A 19,215-nucleotide genomic window follows, 5' to 3' on the forward strand; every position below is an offset into this window, starting at 1 on the left:
TTTCTGCCTTAAACCATTTAGCTTTGAATGCACATGTAATGCCTGTAGGTGCTGAAATAGTTCTCTGTTAGATCAGTTTCTACTAACACCCCTTTAGCATGAGCTGAAGCTGTTCGGCAAGTCGCGTAACATTCCTTCTGGTGGTGTTATTGTGAGTTTCACGAGCTGTGATCACAAAACAGGACCGACAAGCAATATGATTTTATATCAGCATCAATGTGCACAATTTGTGATGTAAAAAATGCATCACTGTTATATTTGTGGTTATAGTGCAGTCTTGAGACAAATTGTTAGAAACACTGCCAGTCACAGTAGCCATGAGATTGTTGCTGTCTCTACAGCTCTTTTTTATTTTTATTAATTGTATCGTGTGATGATTGCTGTTGATGGTCCATTTCACACTGTCCATCTGCTTCTCCTTTATTTGATTTGCTCATGACGGTTGAAAGTTTGATTCAAGATCTCATAGCTGAAAGTTAATTTATTCTGTCATCTCTAATCACAAAAGCGAGTGGTGCCTTTCTTGTAATATGCCCCTGCTTCTCTGATACCTATTTGCAGTTTAAAGTACTCTTATTATTTTTCTTTTTGAAGTACCCCTATTAGTACCCTCATGTTTTGGTCAGACCCAACTATGTTGACCAGTTAAAAAAAACAAACACTTTTATTGTCTAATGATATGAATTTAGGGCGTCACGGTGGCGCAGTGGGTAGCACGATAACGTCACAGCAAGAAGGTCGCTGGTTCGGGCCCCGGCTGGGTCAGTTGGCGTTTCTTTGTGGAGTTTGCATGTTCTCCCCCACAGTCCAAAGACATGCACTATAGGTGAATTGAATAAGCTAAATTGGCCGTAGTGTATGTGTGAATGGCTTTTTCCCTAGTATTGGGTTGCAGCTGGAAGGGCATCCGCTGTGTAAAACATATGCTGGATAAGTTGGCGGTTCATTCCGCTGTGTCAAGCCCTGATTTATAAAATAATGAAAAGAAAACAAATGAATGTATGTATACAAATTAATTTCTAGCTTATTTACTCATTAACTCGCAAATGAGCAAAACATTTTTTCAAACCTTGTCATTTTCTCTGAACAAGTGGCTCTTTGCGGAAAGCCCTTATATGGAGCTTGTTTGGAGCTTATGCATGTGGATGCTACTTTAGAAAAGAGCAGTGCACTCCACATTCACTAACTAAAGAATGAATGTAAGAACAAACTCATTTGCGTACACGTTTTGTGAATTATCTGAAAAGATTGTGAGAATTTCAGATATATGTATAAATAGGAAAAACAGATGCAGTTATTAGTGCATGAGACCCAATAACTTTTTACGTGGTGCACTTTCTGATCGAAAACTTTCGTGACTTTACACTTCACGAAAGATAACTTTTAAATATCCATAATAGGGGCACTTTAAAGGCTCTTTTTTTATGTTCTCCTATAGGTTTACTCTTGTCAAACATCAGACTACACTTTAATTTTCTCATAACATGCATAGCAACATTACTTCTCACAGTTTCTGAAACGGTTCATTTAAGGATTCACTCTTTAAACTCATGTATGAGAGCGTGCTCTGCTCTCGTTGGTCAGATGGACCGGTCTGTTGTCACGTGATTCGCCTATCATTTATATTGTGTCAGAAAACCAAACATCCATAGCTGTATCTGCTGTATTCAGCTTTGTATTTGTAAGCACAGTGGCATGAAGGGTAGCAATGGCATTGGTGATATGGTGTAAATCTTTATGGAACTGCAGGCTACATGACGCAAATGTGTCCACAATGCAAGACTAAACTCTTCCAGGCTGCAGCTAACTAGCAGGTCTGAGAGTCAAAGTAGATGTTGTTCAGTTGCCAATAAAGACCACAGGCTGTCTTCATGCAAATCTGTCATAAACCTAAATATGATTGTGCATGAAGTCAGGCTGGAGTTACTGATGGATCATTAGAGGAATCAATTCAAAATCAATTCTTTATTTTGTGAGCCAATTATTCCATTTGCTAAGCACTTTGTTTACTGCAGATGCTTTAAATTCACTTAAAGCTGCATTACATATTGCATGACAGATAATATCCGGAAAAGCATAATAGGGGCACTATAACCTTCGTGTGATTGAGGATGATGTTGAGGATGTTTGTCAGTCCATCCAAGTAATCTGACATTTAAATCAGATGTCTTTCTCTCAAAGGAGGTACTTGACCAAAAAGGAGAAAAAAACAAAACACATAGGACACAGAAGTGTGTCTTCATGCACTGTGAATGTACATGATTGAGTGTGTATGTATGTGTGTGTGTGATGCATTTTGCAGTGAGCTTTGCTGTGAGTTGTTTTTTAATGGTGTGTTGCAATATTGCTCTGCCTCATGCTAAAATTAAGCAGTTTTGTTTGTGCTGAAAGTCTGCCTTTTTTCTATCCAATATGATTGTGAGCGATTGTTTTTATTGGTGTTCACTGTGATGTGCCACAATATTTTGAGGCCAGGATCGGATTTTATGTCTCGAAGCTAGAACTGCTAATTTTGGGCCAGATCTGTCCTGGTGGTGTAATGAGTTCAGTCAGCATCCGCATTGAAGCCAAACTCCACTAACGGCAACTATTGAACTCTGCAGCAATGACAGCAATGTTTGTAATGATGCTAATGCAGCTTCTGCTGTGGGACGTTTAACAAACAACTTGCTAGTTTAATAGAGACTGTTGTTCTAATTGAAAATAAAATAGCTCCTTTGTAGCAATTAAATATCCGTAATCAAAAACCTACAGGGATGTGGTTTGATAAATGCACTACCATTCAGAAGTTTGACGTCGGTTTAAGTTTGGTTAAGATTAATCGGAGGATTTCAATTTTTTAAAAAAATAAGCGATGTCTTTAAAAAAATCTTTCTGATGCCAAGTTTTGTATGGTAGTGTTTGACAACTATGGAAGCTTGTTTCCATAAAAATAACAATAAATGATACAAAAGCTGTATTGACTCAATTCAGACTTTCTTGACTTCTAATTGCAACTTTGTATTTCACAATTTTGACTTTGGCAGTTCTTTTCTGAGAGAGTAATATTATAACTGCGAAATATAAACTCAGAATTGTGAGGTAATCAGATTTGCAAGAAGAAACACTGGATTTGTAAGGAATAATATCTGTTTTTTTAAAGAAATCCAGAGTTTTATCTCAGAGTTTTGACATTTTTTCTCAGAATTGTGAGGTATAAACTGAGTTGTAGGAAAAAATATAATGTTTTGAGATTTTAGCTTGAACTTGTGTACAGAAAAAAGAATGTCAAAGAGATTTCTTTTCATTCTGTGATGGAAACAACCTTCCATTCTTGACAAATAGCATGCTATTTGCTATAGGCTACATGCATATGAAGTAATTAGATGTATTAACCGGTTTCGAATATGAAGGGATCTGGAACTGAAAACCTCAGTCGAAATGTTTTCGACCCTTAAAAAATACAATGTTAGCGAGGGGAACAAAAGCCTACAAACCTGCACATTCCTGACTCATATTTCTTATGAAAGACACAAATCTTTGCGTGTGGTTTAGCTTCAAGATTAGCTGTGACTGTTCTGACCTTTTTTAAATTGGTGTATATATTGAATGCAGCTCACTGCCTCATGAACCTGATGCTGTTGTGCTTTAATAATATAGTTGCAGTGACTCGCTCATTACAGTGACTTGTCTGTTCTTTATGATGGAGAGGTATAAATCGGTATTGTAAGAAGTTGATATATACGCGTGTCATTTGAAAGCTCAGTAATAGGTATTTACATTTTTGTAATATTTTAAAAGCATTAATTAACAGTTTTACTGTAAATTGCTCACTAAAAAGGTATAATATTATACAATGTTTACTAAAAGTTGTAGAAGTTGATACAAGTGTTTGTAGTGCTGTTTTGCTTGGGTTGTGGTGCTTTTGTCATGAACGTATTTCACTCGTGTACAGTAATTGTAAACTGTAAGAGTGTTAATGAACGTTGTTATCTTTTTTTTTAAAGAAGCGCTCTCTGTTCGTGCATTCAGCACTTCTATCGGCAGTCGGATTGGTTTATCATGATTGGCTTGTATTTGTTTGGTCAAACTGCTGCGTCACTGTGATTGGTTGTGATCATTGTTTTCTTCAAATGGTGATTTAAGAAGACCGTGCTTAGCTTTTTTTTTCTTCTTTAATATACAGAATTGCTAGAAAGTGTTTAGAGATGTTGTTCTCCTGCCTACAAGGAACTCTCTACGCTTTGTATTTGGTGATTTTACAAGCTGAAAATTCTCAGGTTAAAAGATGTGTTGTGGAGTCGGTGGCTTCTAGTGTTCGTATATCTTAACATGCTATTTTATCAAAAAAAAAATTAAAAATGTGTGCAATTTTTCAGCACTACAGTTCCAATAAAATTGTTTACCGAGAGTTTGTTCTCAAGTTTATTGAATCTCTCTGACTGCCTGTCTGTTTTAGTTAATATTAAATATGAATAATATATATATTAAATGAGCAATATCACACAAGTAGCAGTGCGATATGGCTATATATCGGCACTGGTGGGAGACGCAGCCGAGTGACTTAGTGCCCGAACCAGTGCCAATGTACAGCCATATCGCACTGCTACGAATGTGATATTGCATTTATACAACAGTTTGATGGTATAATTGTGTATATAAAAACAAAATCGAACATGGAGAGTCTCAAAAACCCTTTTGTATGAGGAACTACTTTCTTCCACGTTGGATTCAAATCATAAGCTGACAGTTAAACAGCTGAGCGAGCATCTTTTAAACTTTAGATCTGTAGTGTCTGCTTTTTGCTGGCTGTATGTGGGCGGAGTAATACACAAAGGGTAAAAAGGCTGTAAGGGTGCTGATATTACTTAAATATATCACGGCTATCAGCCAATCAGATTCGAGAATCAGACAGATATATATATATATATATATATATATATATATATATATATATATATATATATATATATATATATATATTGGTTATTATTATATTTGTTATTATATTAATTTATTCAGTTTCGTATTGTATTACATTGTTTTGAGAGATTTCTGCTTTTAATAAAGATTATATTAGGTTATTTTTCTTTGTTCATTTAAATTTTTTCTCTTTTATTTTAATTATATAATTTTTTTTATTTTAATTTTTTATATTTGTCTTTACTGGTTATTTTTATATAGATTCTAATGTATTTTATTTAATGTTTCATTTTTTACTTATTTCATTTTGATTTTGATTTTCATCAATTTGTTTGCTTGTACAGTGCTCAGCATATAGGAGTACACTATTAGTAATATTACTAGTAATGTACTATAATGTAATATTACATCTGTGCATATACATTAGATTTGTCAGTAGTGAAGCCAAATCTGGAGCTTATCTAACAAAAAAACTTACGACAACGGTCCAAAAATTGGTACACCTAAATTTATATGTATAGAAAAATATTAAATACAAATTTAAAAAAGAGGAAATCATATGAAGCAAATCAAATGAAAAATTTAGTTGAAATTTTGTAGATTGTAATTTTTTTTTCAATATTTTGCTTGAATTTGATTGTATTATCTTTCAATTTCTAAATATGTTTGGTGACTAAAATATTATTTTAATAAATATATATTTTTAACCTGTTTTGTTTAAATGCACCAAAATCCATTGCCTATATTCACTGAGAAATGGATAAATATATTCATTTTTTTAAATGGGGTGTACTCAGTTATGCTGAGCACTGAATTAGCTTGAAAACCTCAAACCTCAGCCAGGATGTTCTTTTTAAAATGTGCGCTGTCGCTTTAATATGAGTGCTGTGTATGCAGTGCCTAGATACAATCCTTCAAACATATTGTCTGTGTAATTCCTGCTAATTAGTCACATTTAATAATATTTAGCATTTTTACGTCAGGCTAACAGATGGATGTCAGCCCTGCTGAGATTTGGCCGCTGCAGCTGCCAAACACCATTTGACTGGGTTTAGACCGAGACACTTTTTTCCCTCTCATCTGAGAAAACCGAAAGCTGTGAAGTCAAAACAGGGTCTTCTAATATCTGATGCGCTGTTAAAATTGCTTCACACAACGGTCCACCCAGCTCCATTCATTCATGCATGAATCATTTGGCCCATAGAGCTCATTTATAATCAGCGGTATTTACTCTCAGGACAGAATGAAAGTGAACACACTTGTCTGAAGTGATATCCAGTCTACGAGCGTTCAGAAGAAACCACACCATATGAATACAAATGCTGTCCTCAGACTATAGCACAGGCTGTAAGTCACGTACAGTCACATTACACACACGATTCTTCTACAATATAGGATGGAAATGACTTATTTCATTTTCAAACATGACAGAGCATATTTTCAGGGTTTTGCTCAGCGTGTAACAATATAAACACCTTTAACCTCTTTTTACCTTAATATAAAAAAGTTAGTTACGTGTTCTTTGATCAATTTCTTTTATTTTTATATATTTTTTTTAGCTTGACAGTTTTAAAAGAATGAGCATGATATTCTTCTAACATTTGTTGAACAAAAAAGTACAGTTTATGAGTCTTCATGTGAATTGATAAATATATTCATTGTTAAATTTGTAATACTTTTACAATCCTAATAAAGAAAATGATCAAGGAAATTAATCTTTAGGTTGTTCATCCAAGTATGCTTTTGTTGAATCTGTTAATTCAACGACAACTTCACATTGAAACACTTGATCTTATACTCATGAAATCAAGTCTTCTAGAAACCACTTAATCACAAGATTATAACTGGAACAACAAGGAATGCATAATAAAGCAGCAATTACTGACAAATTAAAATAATAAAATGTAAAACTGCAATATAATATACAAATAACCAAATGTTCCAATGTCTTTTTGTCCACTGTTCATATACCCAGTCTAAAGTTTGTAACGTGGTTCTTAGCTGGCTGGTTTGATTCATGGCTTTCAACACTTTTTTCCAGAACACTTTTAAAGTTCCTTATGTAAAAAAACACTACTGTGAAATTGTGTGTGCATAAACTTTGTAACGACATTGTGTGTGACTCATCAAAAGGCTTGAATTAACTCCACAAAAAATACATCAAATAATCATTGGGAAATTTTGTGCAGTTTTGACCCATTTAATTGCCTATTATACAAAATTATGTGATGCCTTATGCAGCTTTACAGGAAAAAACAACAACATTTAAGTATTTAAAGGAAAGATTCTGGTTTTAGTGTCAAATTTTGTTAAAATATGCTGTGAAAATTACCTTATAGACATATTTTTTTATAATATATAAAATCTAAATTAGCAATTTGTGAGACAAATGTGGGAAAATTAATGTTTTGAGACAATGTACTGTATAAGACATTATATTTTACATAAACTAGTCTTAAATTATATTTTTGTTTCAAAACAAATTTGGAAAAGACATGGAAAACCCCATCTGTTGTGTTTAAATTGGGGTAAATTAATTAGTTAAACGCTTTAATGTGGCATTTAAATTTGTCTGTATTTTAGGAATTGGGGTTGAGAGCTCAGCATTTTTAAACTAAAGTAACATCACTCAACAAAGTGTTCTTCTCCCATGTATGTCTGCATCATCGACCCACACAGATGTGATGTGAAGTCGTTTGTAGGCTTCAGGCTGTTCTCTCTCTCAGTGAAAGAGCTGTTCGTGTGCAGGACAGATGTTTTCCCCATCAGTCGCCACCCTCACACTCCCTCCAGCGCTTATAACCGCTTTATAAGCACCGCTGCCTGCATGCGCTGCGGGGACTGACATGAAGACGGACCCAGCCGGGTGGTCACGTCCACAGGGAAACCGATCGCCGTTTTCTGCGTGAATCCTGAGCGGTGTTTCAGATCAGATCAGGTATTCAGCGGCACCAGACCACAAACATCCAGGATGTTGGTATAGCTCATCTGTGAACCTGTGCAGAAGAGGACTGGTCCCTCGGTCGTGATTTCAGCCACGGATGAAGAGGCCCTGAATGGACCGCTGCTGAGGAACGAGCAATAAAAACGGCATTATTAACGCGCGTTAATCGCCTCTGCGCCGCGGATTTGGTCGGTGATTCCACGAGCACATCACGTTGATGCGCAGGTACGCGGTTACACAATGTACTGTTTTGATGCATGCTGCATGTGTGCGGTGTTTTAACACCAAACATGTTTATGATTCAGCAGTTTTATTTGAGCCAATTACCGCATTTCCAGTTTTACTTTGGGAGACGCACTTTTTAGGTGCAGGATATTAGCGGGGCTGACTCAGAGCTTTAGAAACACACATGAGGGGTTTGCGATAATGCAGCACTGCTGATCATCTGCAGATCATGATGTATGAATACATGACGAAGGGAATTCCCTGCGTTATGCGATAGCGCTGCATGCGTGTCGTGAGAAGCGCGGTCACGCTCTGTGAAGTGTGTGTGTGCGCGCGCTGGGCTTCACCTGCACATTAAAATAAACGTTCGTGTGATGAATCTGCTGGATCGCGCCCAGTAGCAGAGAGAGAGAGAAAGAGAGGCGCCCGAGCTCATATGACGTAATTCACGCTTCTGCTGAGTAATAAAAAATACATCACGCATCATTTATTCATTTCGCCTATTTTTAAATTAGCTCATTATTTTCGTCAAATAAATGAATCTATAAATAACTGTTTGTTATATACACTGCAGATGAATAGGCTTAACATGCAAATTTGCATCCCTATAATTTCCCAGTTGATGGATAACATTAGGAATGTCAAGCATTTTTCAGTAGCCTATTACAAGTTTTCTAAAATGTTATATTTAAATATATGATAATTTGCACTAGCACACTGAACACTTTTTAAACTCCATAATTCAGGAAAAGTATATAGGCATAGGCTACTCATTTACTAAAGTTTGTTACATGCTGCTGAAGTAAAAATGTATAGCGCAACAATCACAAAATTGACAAGTGCAGGAAGAAGCAGTGTACAAATAAATGAATAAATACATGAACAGGACCTCTTAAACTGGCTGAAAGTTGCTGCATAATTGGCAAACTGATTTTGATATCCTTATTAGTGATGCTGCAGTACTCATTCTGTATTCATAATGCTGCATCACATTTTCATTTAGCTGGGAGATGGGTGAGATGTGAGGGGAAGTAGTGGGCAGAGGGGTTGTCTGCCTGTCAGATGAGGCAGAGGTTATGAGGAAACCCCTCCTATAGTCAAAAGACAAGTATTAATATAGAGCTTTATGCCATGCAGATTGTGTCAAAGCTATTTGAAATGGATGAATAAGAAAAGGATAAAACGTGAAATAACAATATTTCCGTTTGTAAACGTTCAGCATATGCAGTTAGCAGTGTTAGTTCATTGACGTATCTATAATTATGTTTTGCAAGAAAATACTTGGTAATAAATCCAACTTATTGATATTCTTTGAATATTTGTAAAGATTTGTTTGCAAATAGGTATTCTCTTGATAATAAAATATTACATATAATGTACAAATATAAAATATTTTGTTTGAAAGTGTTAATCAGTCTTTTAACAGTAAATTGGGACTTTAATTGGGAAAGCAGACTTCAAATTGGTAATGAATGAGACCTTAAATTTGGCAAGATATGAGACTAAAAAGTCTGTTGGTAGAACAGTCATATGCAGTTGTGTGTGTGTGCTTTCTGAATGTGTTTGTTATATAGAGTGGAAGTGTAATGCTGTGCCATGCTCTGTGCCAGCTCCCCAAGGTGCCCGTTATGTCAAGAAGCAAAGACTGCAGTAACCTCCGCTAGTCTACAGAGGGGTTCCTGTAGCGATAGCAAACACTGCATTTATGCCTAGGTGAACAGACCTCATTTACTATTTAATGGACTGTAAGATCAGGTGTCATCCGCATGCAAACACTGCAGAAACTCTCTGTGCTGACATCACCTCCTGTAACGCACTCATACACACGTGCACGCTCACTCAGGCATTTTCTGACATGCAATACACTGCTTGTCATTTTGCAATGTGAGACTTCTTATTTGAAATATTGCAAATAGTCAAATTGCACATACAGAACAGATATATATCAGTAACTGGAGTACATATGTGGGGTACTGAAAATAATGAAAAGTTCAAATTAGATGTTAGTGAGCCTGGAAATAGTTGATGTGATATGAAGTTTAGGGGTGACACAGTGACTCAGTGGTTAGCACCTCACAGCAAGAAGGTCTCTGGATCGAGTCTCATCTGGGTCAGTTGGCATTTCTGTGTGGAGTTTGCATGTTCTCCCCGTCTTCGAGTGGGTTTCCTCCAGGTGCTCCGGTTTCCTCCACAGTCCAAAGACATGCACTATAGGTGAATTGGGTAAACAAAATTGGCCGTAGTGTATGTGTGTAAATGAGTGTGCATAAATGTTTCCCAGTACTGGGTTGCAGCTGGAAGGGCATCCACTGTGTAAAATATATGCTGGATAAGTTGGTGTTTCATTCTGCTATGGCCACCCTTGATAAATAAAAGGGACTAAGCCCAAGGAAAATGAATAAATGATATTGGAGTTTAACTGTGGATTGTTTAACCGGCACACATATATGATTTATTTTGTAGCAGAATATAATTTGATGAATTAGAATCACCTCTCATCATGGTGCTGGAAGAAAGTAAATAAACAGTTCCTTTGCTTTAGAAAAAAACGATTCACTTCAATTCCTCTTTAGATCTGCTTTTTTAAAGGATTATTGGATGTCTTTTTTACCACAGAGCAATTTGGTGCATTGAAACAGCTTTTTGGGCCCAAAAGTTGCACACAAAACTGAGACCAGGGTCGTTTTGATTCTAAGTGAATTGATTCTTATAAAACATTTTTTTTAGTGAACGTACACCTCTCGGATACAATGCAATTTAAATATGAAGTTGAATATGAATTATTGAATTTGTATGTATGTATGTATGTATGTATATATATATGTATAATGTGTGTGACATGACTTGAAATATAAACAGCAACTGTTAGTTTACATGCATACAAATACACAGTTCATTTCAAAAGTAAAAGCTGGCTCATATAATTTTTTAATGAAACCATTAGTTCAAAACACTCACAAATTTGAGACGGTTGCTGTTTTACTTTTGATATTTTTAATGAATATTTGGTTTAAATTATGTAATTATTCATGTTAATGTAAGTTAAAGTAATGAAATCTTCCATCAATACCTAGTGTGTGGCGAGCGCACTGTCACCATTGCCCTTTGGCTGCCGTCACATCATCCAGTTGGATGCTGCACACTGGTGGTGGTGTGGAGAGACCCTCCTCAAGATTGTGAAGCGATTTGGGTGTATGGCCATACACGATAAATGTGCTGTGTAAATACAGATTACATTACAAAATTACTAAACCTGCAACACAAACAACTATGAAATAAAACATTCATTCATTCATTCATTTTCTTGACGGCTTAGTCCCTTTATTAATCCTTGGTCGCCACAGAGGAATTACCCGGCAACTTATCCAGCAAGTTTTTACACAGAGGATGCCCTTCCAGCCGCAACCCATATCTGGGAAACATCCACACACACATTCACACACATACACTCATACATTACGGACAATTTAGCCCAACCAATTTACCTGTACTGCATGTCTTTGGACTGTGGGGAAAACCGGAGCACCCGGAGGAAACCCACGGAACGCATGAACATGCAAACTCCACACAGAAACGCCAACTGAGCCGAGGCTCGAACCAGCGACCTTCTTGCTGTGAGGCGACAGCACTATCTACTACGCCACTGATTCGCCCTGAAATAAAACAATTTAAATGAATTAGTCCTGATGAAAATGTCTATAAAATGAATAAAGCTGACTTAAAATGACATTTTTTGATAACAGTGTAGTGTCTAAATTTAAAATAACGGTGGGAATGAGTCACTGAATTGGTTGGAGCTGCTGTCAGGAAAACATCTGACAGACTCACAGCAATTTATCATTCTTTTTGGGGATGTTATCTCAAAAAGAAATAAGTATGTGTACTTACAGTACAAACATAATGACTGTTTATAACAATCTGTGTAAGAATGTAATTCTTTCTCTTAGCTAACATTTGCCTTTCTCTTCCTATCCAATCCCCTGCCCCCTCCTCATTTTCATACTCCTTATCATTTCCCATATCCTTTTCCTGCTCCATACTCTTATTTATCATTCTAAAGATTGGTTGAGCTGACATATTTGAACATTTGTCTTCTTCAATTTTCATGGACAGATTTGTTGACGATCTTCAATTAGGAGCCAAGAAGGATTGTATTTGCTAGCTGGAACCCAGTGGCCAATCAATGGGATAAAACTGAGCTCTTTTAGACTCATTAAAGATTAATTAAATACCTTATTCTCAAATCGTTAAGGTCAATAGCCATTATCATAGCCAAGTGCTCTATCAGACGATAGGCCAGAAGAGTTTCTGTCTCCTTCACCTGTGTGTGCAGACAGTTAAGAGTTCAGGTCTGATCCAGGATTCAAGTCAGGGTTCTCCGCCATTCTGGCTTTTTCCTTAAAGCCAGTCATTATTCCGTAGAGTCGCCCCCACACCGCTGCCACCATTCGCCCATCTCTCGCCACAGCAGTCCTCCCGTCCAGGCCCCGCTCCGGCCCGGCGTCCGGCATGGCGCCTCAGGGGCGGGATCACCTGGCCACACGGGAGTCTGCAGGCCGAAGACGCAGCCCGAATGTGCGGCACACGCTCAGCCCGGAAAACCTGCGAAGCCTGGCGGAGCGCGGTGGAGCTGAACAAGCGGGAGTAGGACTGCTCAGAGCCAATAGCGACACAGACCTGGTCAGTTCTCAAGGGCGATCCTCACTCACAGCCTCCACTCTAGAGTTTACACTGTGCCGCGGACAGAACCTCGTCATCTCATGGGACATCAAGGAGGAGGTGGACGCCACTGACTGGATCGGCCTGTACCACATAGGTAAAAGAGTTGGTGCTGTAGTGTAAACCAAAGTCAGGATGTAGTATATTTGATTTTCACATCTTGCTAGGCTTGTAAATCAGTAAATTTATAATATATAAATGTTGTTCTTTGGCAAACTACTGATGATAAATTTGAACTAACTATGCTGTCATTTACATCAAATTAAATTAAAGGGGTGGTCCACTACGATATTATATTTTAAACTTCAGTTGATGTGTAATGTATCTGTGTGAACATAAACAGCATCTCTGAATGTAAAATATTCAAAGTTTAATGCAAAGGGAGACCTTGATTTGTACAGAGTTAGCTTAGCAACGCCTACAATTAACGAATTTTGGGGACTACAAAAAATACTTCCGCCCCCTGTGAGATCACAAAAGTTCGTTATTGCGCATCCCACACTGCGCAGGTAAAGGCCGTGGCCAGAGGCGCTGTAACGTTACTGCAGAGAGAGAAATGCCATCCTGCTGTTTCCACAGAGCTGTTCTGTTTCTGTTGTTGGGCTTCCAAATGACACGACCCAAACACAGAAGTGCTTACAGTTCAATATTAATTATGTTCCAGAGAACTATAAAATACATAGCAAGCATGATTTGACAAAACACAGCTTCCAGAATCTCTCCCAGTTCAGTGCTGGATTCAGTTAAAATCTTCTCAAAGATGGAGCAAGGAGACGCTGTGAACTCTGAGTCATGACCTGTAAGTGTTTTTATTTGTTAAAATTGATCATGACATGTACAGTGTCTAACTTTAACGGTGTGTTGTAGCAAAGATGTAAACAACGGGAAATTATGGTAACCGCTAACGACTTAGCTAACGTTACAAATCCATATTTATCAAACGGCTGTAAACGCACACACACACATACACATACACGCACTCTTGGCCAGCACCTGCGTCTATCTGTGTGAGACGGCAGAATTTCTCTCTATAGGCAGCTATGCTATGCGTTTTACAACTCGGACAATAAAGTCGCAAAAGATATGTGAACGATTCATGTTACTTACACAGGCATATTCCGCATATGCATGAAAGACGTCCTGTAACGCATTGATTTAAAAAAAATACAGCAATGATTTCCCAACTGGAGTGTAACATCAAAAACAAATCAATCCAGGCTCACAAAGGTCTCATCTCACATATTGTGCTTTATTCTGTCACCACAGAAAATAACTTAATCCGAGCATGAGAGAAAAAGAACAATAAAAATCTCTCCCGCGCACATGCGCTTCTCGTGTTACAAATACTTCATCGTATACACGCATAAACACACTAAAAGGCACAGAAACAGTTAAAGGAGCCGCATCCCATTTTCACTCGTTACAGACACGTGTTGACTGACTGACTGACTGACTGTTTACACAAAACGCGCGTGCTTGTCAGGGCGTGACGTGAAGCCGATCGGCGTATCACAGCATATTATGATGATGACCAATCAGAGTCACTTGAGGGTGGGCCTTTTAGAGGAACTAGGAAATATGACAGTCGTTTTCATGTTAGCTGAGTAGCTGTGTATAATCAAAGTGAGATTTATGAAAAAATAACACGATTTCCTTCAAGTTAAACATGAGCACACATTGCTTTGCATCTTATTAACACAACCAAGCCTTAAAAATAACATTCTGGACCACCCCTTTAAAAAATCTCAAATAAAATAAAAATCACAAAAAAGTGTATTTAGACTGATTTATGCTAATTTTAGTTAAAATAACATAATACCAATGTTTTAACTTCAGAAGAGTCGAGAAATTTTCAGCTCTACAAAGGAAAACATCTATTTTGAACAAAAAAAAAAAACAAAAAAAAACATGACAATCCTACTTAATGTATATTTAAAAATATTTTATATAAATGAAAAATAAAAATATAACATTTTAATTTTAACCCGTATGATACATTATAAATCAAATACATTCAGATAATTTTAAGTGGTTAAATTCTTTTTAACAAAGCCATTCATCATGAGAAGGCCCTGACATAAAATTGGTGTAATACAAAGTTTAGAATTTCCTGACACAAGTACAGGCTACAACAGAGACATAATACAGTACGAGTCGAGTTTTAAATTAAAAGCAGCAGGACTGTACCAGACATGCTGTTAGACATGTTTACTAGAAGATGCCTTCATCCTCTGTGCCCTTCAGTCCTCCTCCTTAAACAGTAAGATCACAATTCTCTCTGTCATGTAAAAATATGAGCCTGGAGCAAAGCGATACATCTGGGCACAAAGCCACTAACCACTGCCTTGAAGGCCAGCAGAACTTCTGTACCTGTGCAAGGGTCTTATCTCTCTAGTGGCTCCATGTTTTGACGACTAAGCAGACATTCAGTAATGGCTTTAATGTAATCTGGCCCACATTTGTTCATTAGTAGATGACTAATGTTGTGCGATGTTATTTGCAGAGCCACTGCAGATTTGTTATACATACTGTTGTAAAATTTGTCACTGTTATGTGGTGGTGCAATTTTTTATTCAGTCTTTTCAACTTGATTCTTGTGCTGCAGATTAACCACCAAAGTTCCATTAATCTTTATGATGAAAAAAATAATTTCATTACATTTTACAGTAAAATACTTGTAAATGTGCAGTTTTGGAAGTAAAAAAAGCAAGCAGATTTATAGTTTATAGTTACATCATTTCAGTTTCACATGTTGCTATGTTGATGTTCTGTATGACTCTGTGCACTTTATATTGTACAGTACTTAAGTCAGATAGGTTACTTGTGGTTATTTTTATTAACAGTGTTTTTTTTTAAATTTTCCACCTGTTATAAAAAGGTTTTGCCCCATTGTAAAGTGTACTGGCAACAACAGTTGATGTGTTACTATACATTTGACAGATTTCTAAGAGTGTTAATGCAATGTGCTTTTTATCAGATGAAACCTGTCCATCAAATGTGTGGGACTGTAAGAACCGTGGGGTAAACGGCACACAGTGTGGTCAGATCGTCTGGAGATTAGAGGTCGGGCCATACTTTCTTGAATGTGAGTAACTGCAGCCTTCCAGTTTTATGTTATGAAATACTTAATGGAGCAGAAGGTTAGACAACAGTAGAGATCCTGACTTATGCTATAACATTCAGTTGTTTTATAATCTTGGCGCTAAGATTCATTGTGAAAGTTGAAGATTCTAAAAATGCTTATTTTTTTTAATGTTACAGTATATTCAATATAGTGCTGACTATACAGATATGCTGAGCAGATGAGTAATGCTGACACTTATCTGGTTCTCTCTTCTAGCTGAGACAAGGATCTGCTTTAAATACTACCATGGAGTAAGTGGAGCATTAAGAGCCACGACTCCCTGCATCACAGTCAAGAACCCCAGAGCCTCGGTCAGTCTCTCTCTCTCTCTCTCTCTCTCTCTCTCTCTCTCTGTGTGTGTGTGTGTCCACCGCAGACATTACTCTTGTCTCTACAGACAGCCTTACAGCTCACAAAAACACGCTGTGTGCTTAAGTGCTTGACTTCACAATGCAGTTTTGTGGAAAACAGTTGTTAGGCCAATCAAACACTCATTATAAAGCAGGTAATTAAACACTTTGGCAAACTGTATTTTAAGGTGTTTTTGTGAGTTAAAGTACACATTTAAGTACTGAGTAGCATAAAGGAACTGCATGGACTTACTATATGGTTAGGGTTATGATGAGATTTTTAGTTATATGTAATTATGCGTAGCTTATTGTTATTAAAATAGTAAGTACATAAGCGTAACAATGACACTTAAATGAAGTGTTGCCAACATTTCTGACCCATTCATAAAATTGCAATAGGAATGTCTGGCATTTACATTAATATGGAAAATTAATATAATAGACTGCACACCAGTGTTCAAAATGTTTAGGTCATTCATTCATTCATTCATTCATTCATTCATTCATTCATTCATTCATTCACTATTCAGTCTCATTTGACTAATTATTCTCTACCTGTTCACAATTTCTGTGCAATATTTTATGTGTTTGCTGCAATAAGGGATGAGGAGTGTTAAATGGCTATTTGACTGCAGCCTAATGTTTTGAATATGCTGGAGATTTGTCATGTCATTGGATGGATGTTTTCACATAGGAGATCTCTTCTGGTCCTGGACACCTGCTGTCCGTAGAGTTACAGCTCTATGCATGCCTGAGTTATAACAACTTCCTGTTTTATGGCGAATCGTCAAAATTTGAGAGGCTGCCATGAACACAGGTTTGGACGAAATCTCTAGATCTTCGCAATTTAACATCGCCAAGGCCTTTAAATGACAAACCCCAATTTTGGTGTTGATCGGATAAAATAAAATGCCTGGAAATGGCAAAAACTGTGTTTTTTTTTTTTTGGCACAGGAAGTTAAAAATATCCTACTTCCTGTTGGGTTTGAGATTTTTAGTAGGTTTTGGCATGTTTGACGTGTGCCCAATTTTCGTGCGTGTGCGTGAATCGTAGCTTGGGGGCCAGTTCGTCAAAAATGCATAGGTGGCGCTTTCGAGTCATTTTTGCCACGCTTACTTCCGAAACCTATAACACATGTAAATTTTCACCACTTCTGGGGCGTGTGCAAAGTTTTGTGAATTTTCGGGCATATTTAGACCCTCAAAATCGCGATTCATTCTTCGGAAGAAGCAGAAGAATAATAAGAAACCAAGCAATTCCAATAGGGCATACACACCATAGGTGCTCGGTCCCTAATTAAGGAACATGTCACGTTGTTTAAGTAAGGGGTTAATTCAGCTAGTTGTGTCAGAATAAAGCCTGACAGACTTATCAGCAATGTGAAACAGAGGGCTATTTAATAAGCCTGAATGAGTTTATTCTGGGAAAACAAGCTGCTGAATGTACAGTATCCCAATTTTCGCATGGCTACTTGCCACAAAACTAAACAGTTAGACACAAAATATTGATCTGAGCTGTAATCATTTGCTAACTTTTTAATTAACTGTAAAACTTGCAGAAAGAAAAACATATCTTTTAACCTTTTGTTAAACTAGCTTAACAGCATACACTAGCCTACTTCATGTTGATATTCAGTCGCAAAATGGTGCTGAATAGTCTAGAACAATGTGTGTTTATATATATATATATATATATATATATATATATATATATATATATATATATATATATATATATATATATATATATAGGTTAGGGCATCTGCTGTGTAAAACATATGCTGGAAAAGTTGGCGGCTTATTCTACTGTGGGGACCGCTGATGAATGAAGGGACTTAGCTGCAGGAAAATGATTGCATGAATGAATACATATAAATTACCACTCACAAAAATAAATGTTCTAGGTTGATGGCCAAGGAGAAGGACAACAAGCTTCAGACAGTAGTCGAAAACTGGTTAGCTTTACGCTATCAGGTAAATTTTACATGTGTAAGAGATAAAAATGATTTATGCTCTTCAAATAACTCTCAATGACTTCTACTAATATTATCCTACTCCACCGATTTATTTGAGCTGTTTTTATTACTAGATTGTTGTTTGTTTTAGATATCCGAGCTGTTGGCCTGAAGAAGGGGATGTTTTTTAACCCAGACCCTTATCTGAAGATGAGCATTCATCCAGGCAAAAGAAGCTGCTTTCCGACCTTTTCCCATCACGGCCAAGAGAGGCGATCCGGCATTACAACTAACACCACTAATCCTGTTTGGCATGGAGAGGTGACACACACATAATGACACTTACAGCATACACTTACTCTCTTATTCAGATAGTACAAATCGACTGAACTGATGAGATAAAAATGCTTCTCTCATTATTTTTCCTTGCAGAAACATACTTTTGTGGCTCTTATGACAGACGTATTAGTGATTGAGGTTAAAGACAAGTTTGCTAAAAGTCGACCCATTATTAAACGCTTCTTGGGTCAGCTGAATATTCCTGTGCAGCTGCTGCTGGAGAGACATTCGACAGGGTGAGCGTGACACAAAACATACGATTTATGCAAACAGACATGATCCTTATCCTTCCTTCATGATTCATTTCTTCATGCAACATAAACACAGATATTAGAAGATCAGTAATATACTACCCTTAAGACGTTACGGGTTAGCAAGCTATTTTTTGAAGGAATTATTCATTTTATTCTGTAAGACTGCATAAAACGCATTAAAGTAAATGTAAAATCATTGAATCATGATAGATATATGACTTTTTCAGATAAATAATCTCTATTGCATTGCCACAAAACTCCTAATAGCTCATCATTTTCAACAGTGATAGTAATAAATGTTTCTTTGGCATTAAAAAAGACTGAAAAGTATCAAAACAATGCATTTCAGTTTTGCCCAATTGTAAAATATATTCACATAAAAAAGTTTTTTTATTATAATAAT

The 19,215-nt window shown here is 36.8% G+C and overlaps 1 protein-coding gene and 1 long non-coding RNA gene across 3 annotated transcripts in view; one reads left to right on the forward strand and one right to left on the reverse strand.

Moving 5' to 3' along the window:
• Positions 1 to 6,110: 6,110 nt before the first annotated feature.
• On the reverse strand, positions 6,111 to 12,852 carry LOC141376129 (uncharacterized). Its single transcript, XR_015499414.1, has 4 exons — positions 12,393 to 12,852; positions 11,557 to 11,724; positions 11,142 to 11,287; positions 6,111 to 7,969 (listed from the first exon to the last, which is right to left on the reverse strand). It is a non-coding gene; the product is annotated as an uncharacterized LOC141376129 (long non-coding RNA).
• Positions 7,728 to 19,215, forward strand: part of hecw2a (HECT, C2 and WW domain containing E3 ubiquitin protein ligase 2a) — a 39,604-nt gene continuing 28,116 nt past the window's right edge. For both annotated transcript variants that reach the window (XM_087267786.1, XM_087267787.1), the window contains exons 1-7: positions 7,728 to 8,071; positions 12,132 to 12,887; positions 15,768 to 15,875; positions 16,131 to 16,225; positions 18,169 to 18,238; positions 18,371 to 18,540; positions 18,652 to 18,794. In XM_087267786.1, the coding sequence (XP_087123912.1) occupies positions 12,581 to 12,887; positions 15,768 to 15,875; positions 16,131 to 16,225; positions 18,169 to 18,238; positions 18,371 to 18,540; positions 18,652 to 18,794 (893 nt within the window). In that variant the 5' untranslated portion in view covers positions 7,728 to 8,071; positions 12,132 to 12,580. The remainder of the gene's footprint in view (positions 8,072 to 12,131; positions 12,888 to 15,767; positions 15,876 to 16,130; positions 16,226 to 18,168; positions 18,239 to 18,370; positions 18,541 to 18,651; positions 18,795 to 19,215) is intronic.

This window comes from Danio rerio, chromosome 9, assembly GCF_052040795.2.
Source record: "Danio rerio strain M-AB ecotype USA chromosome 9, GRCz13ab, whole genome shotgun sequence".
Lineage (NCBI taxonomy): Eukaryota > Metazoa > Chordata > Actinopteri > Cypriniformes > Danionidae > Danio > Danio rerio.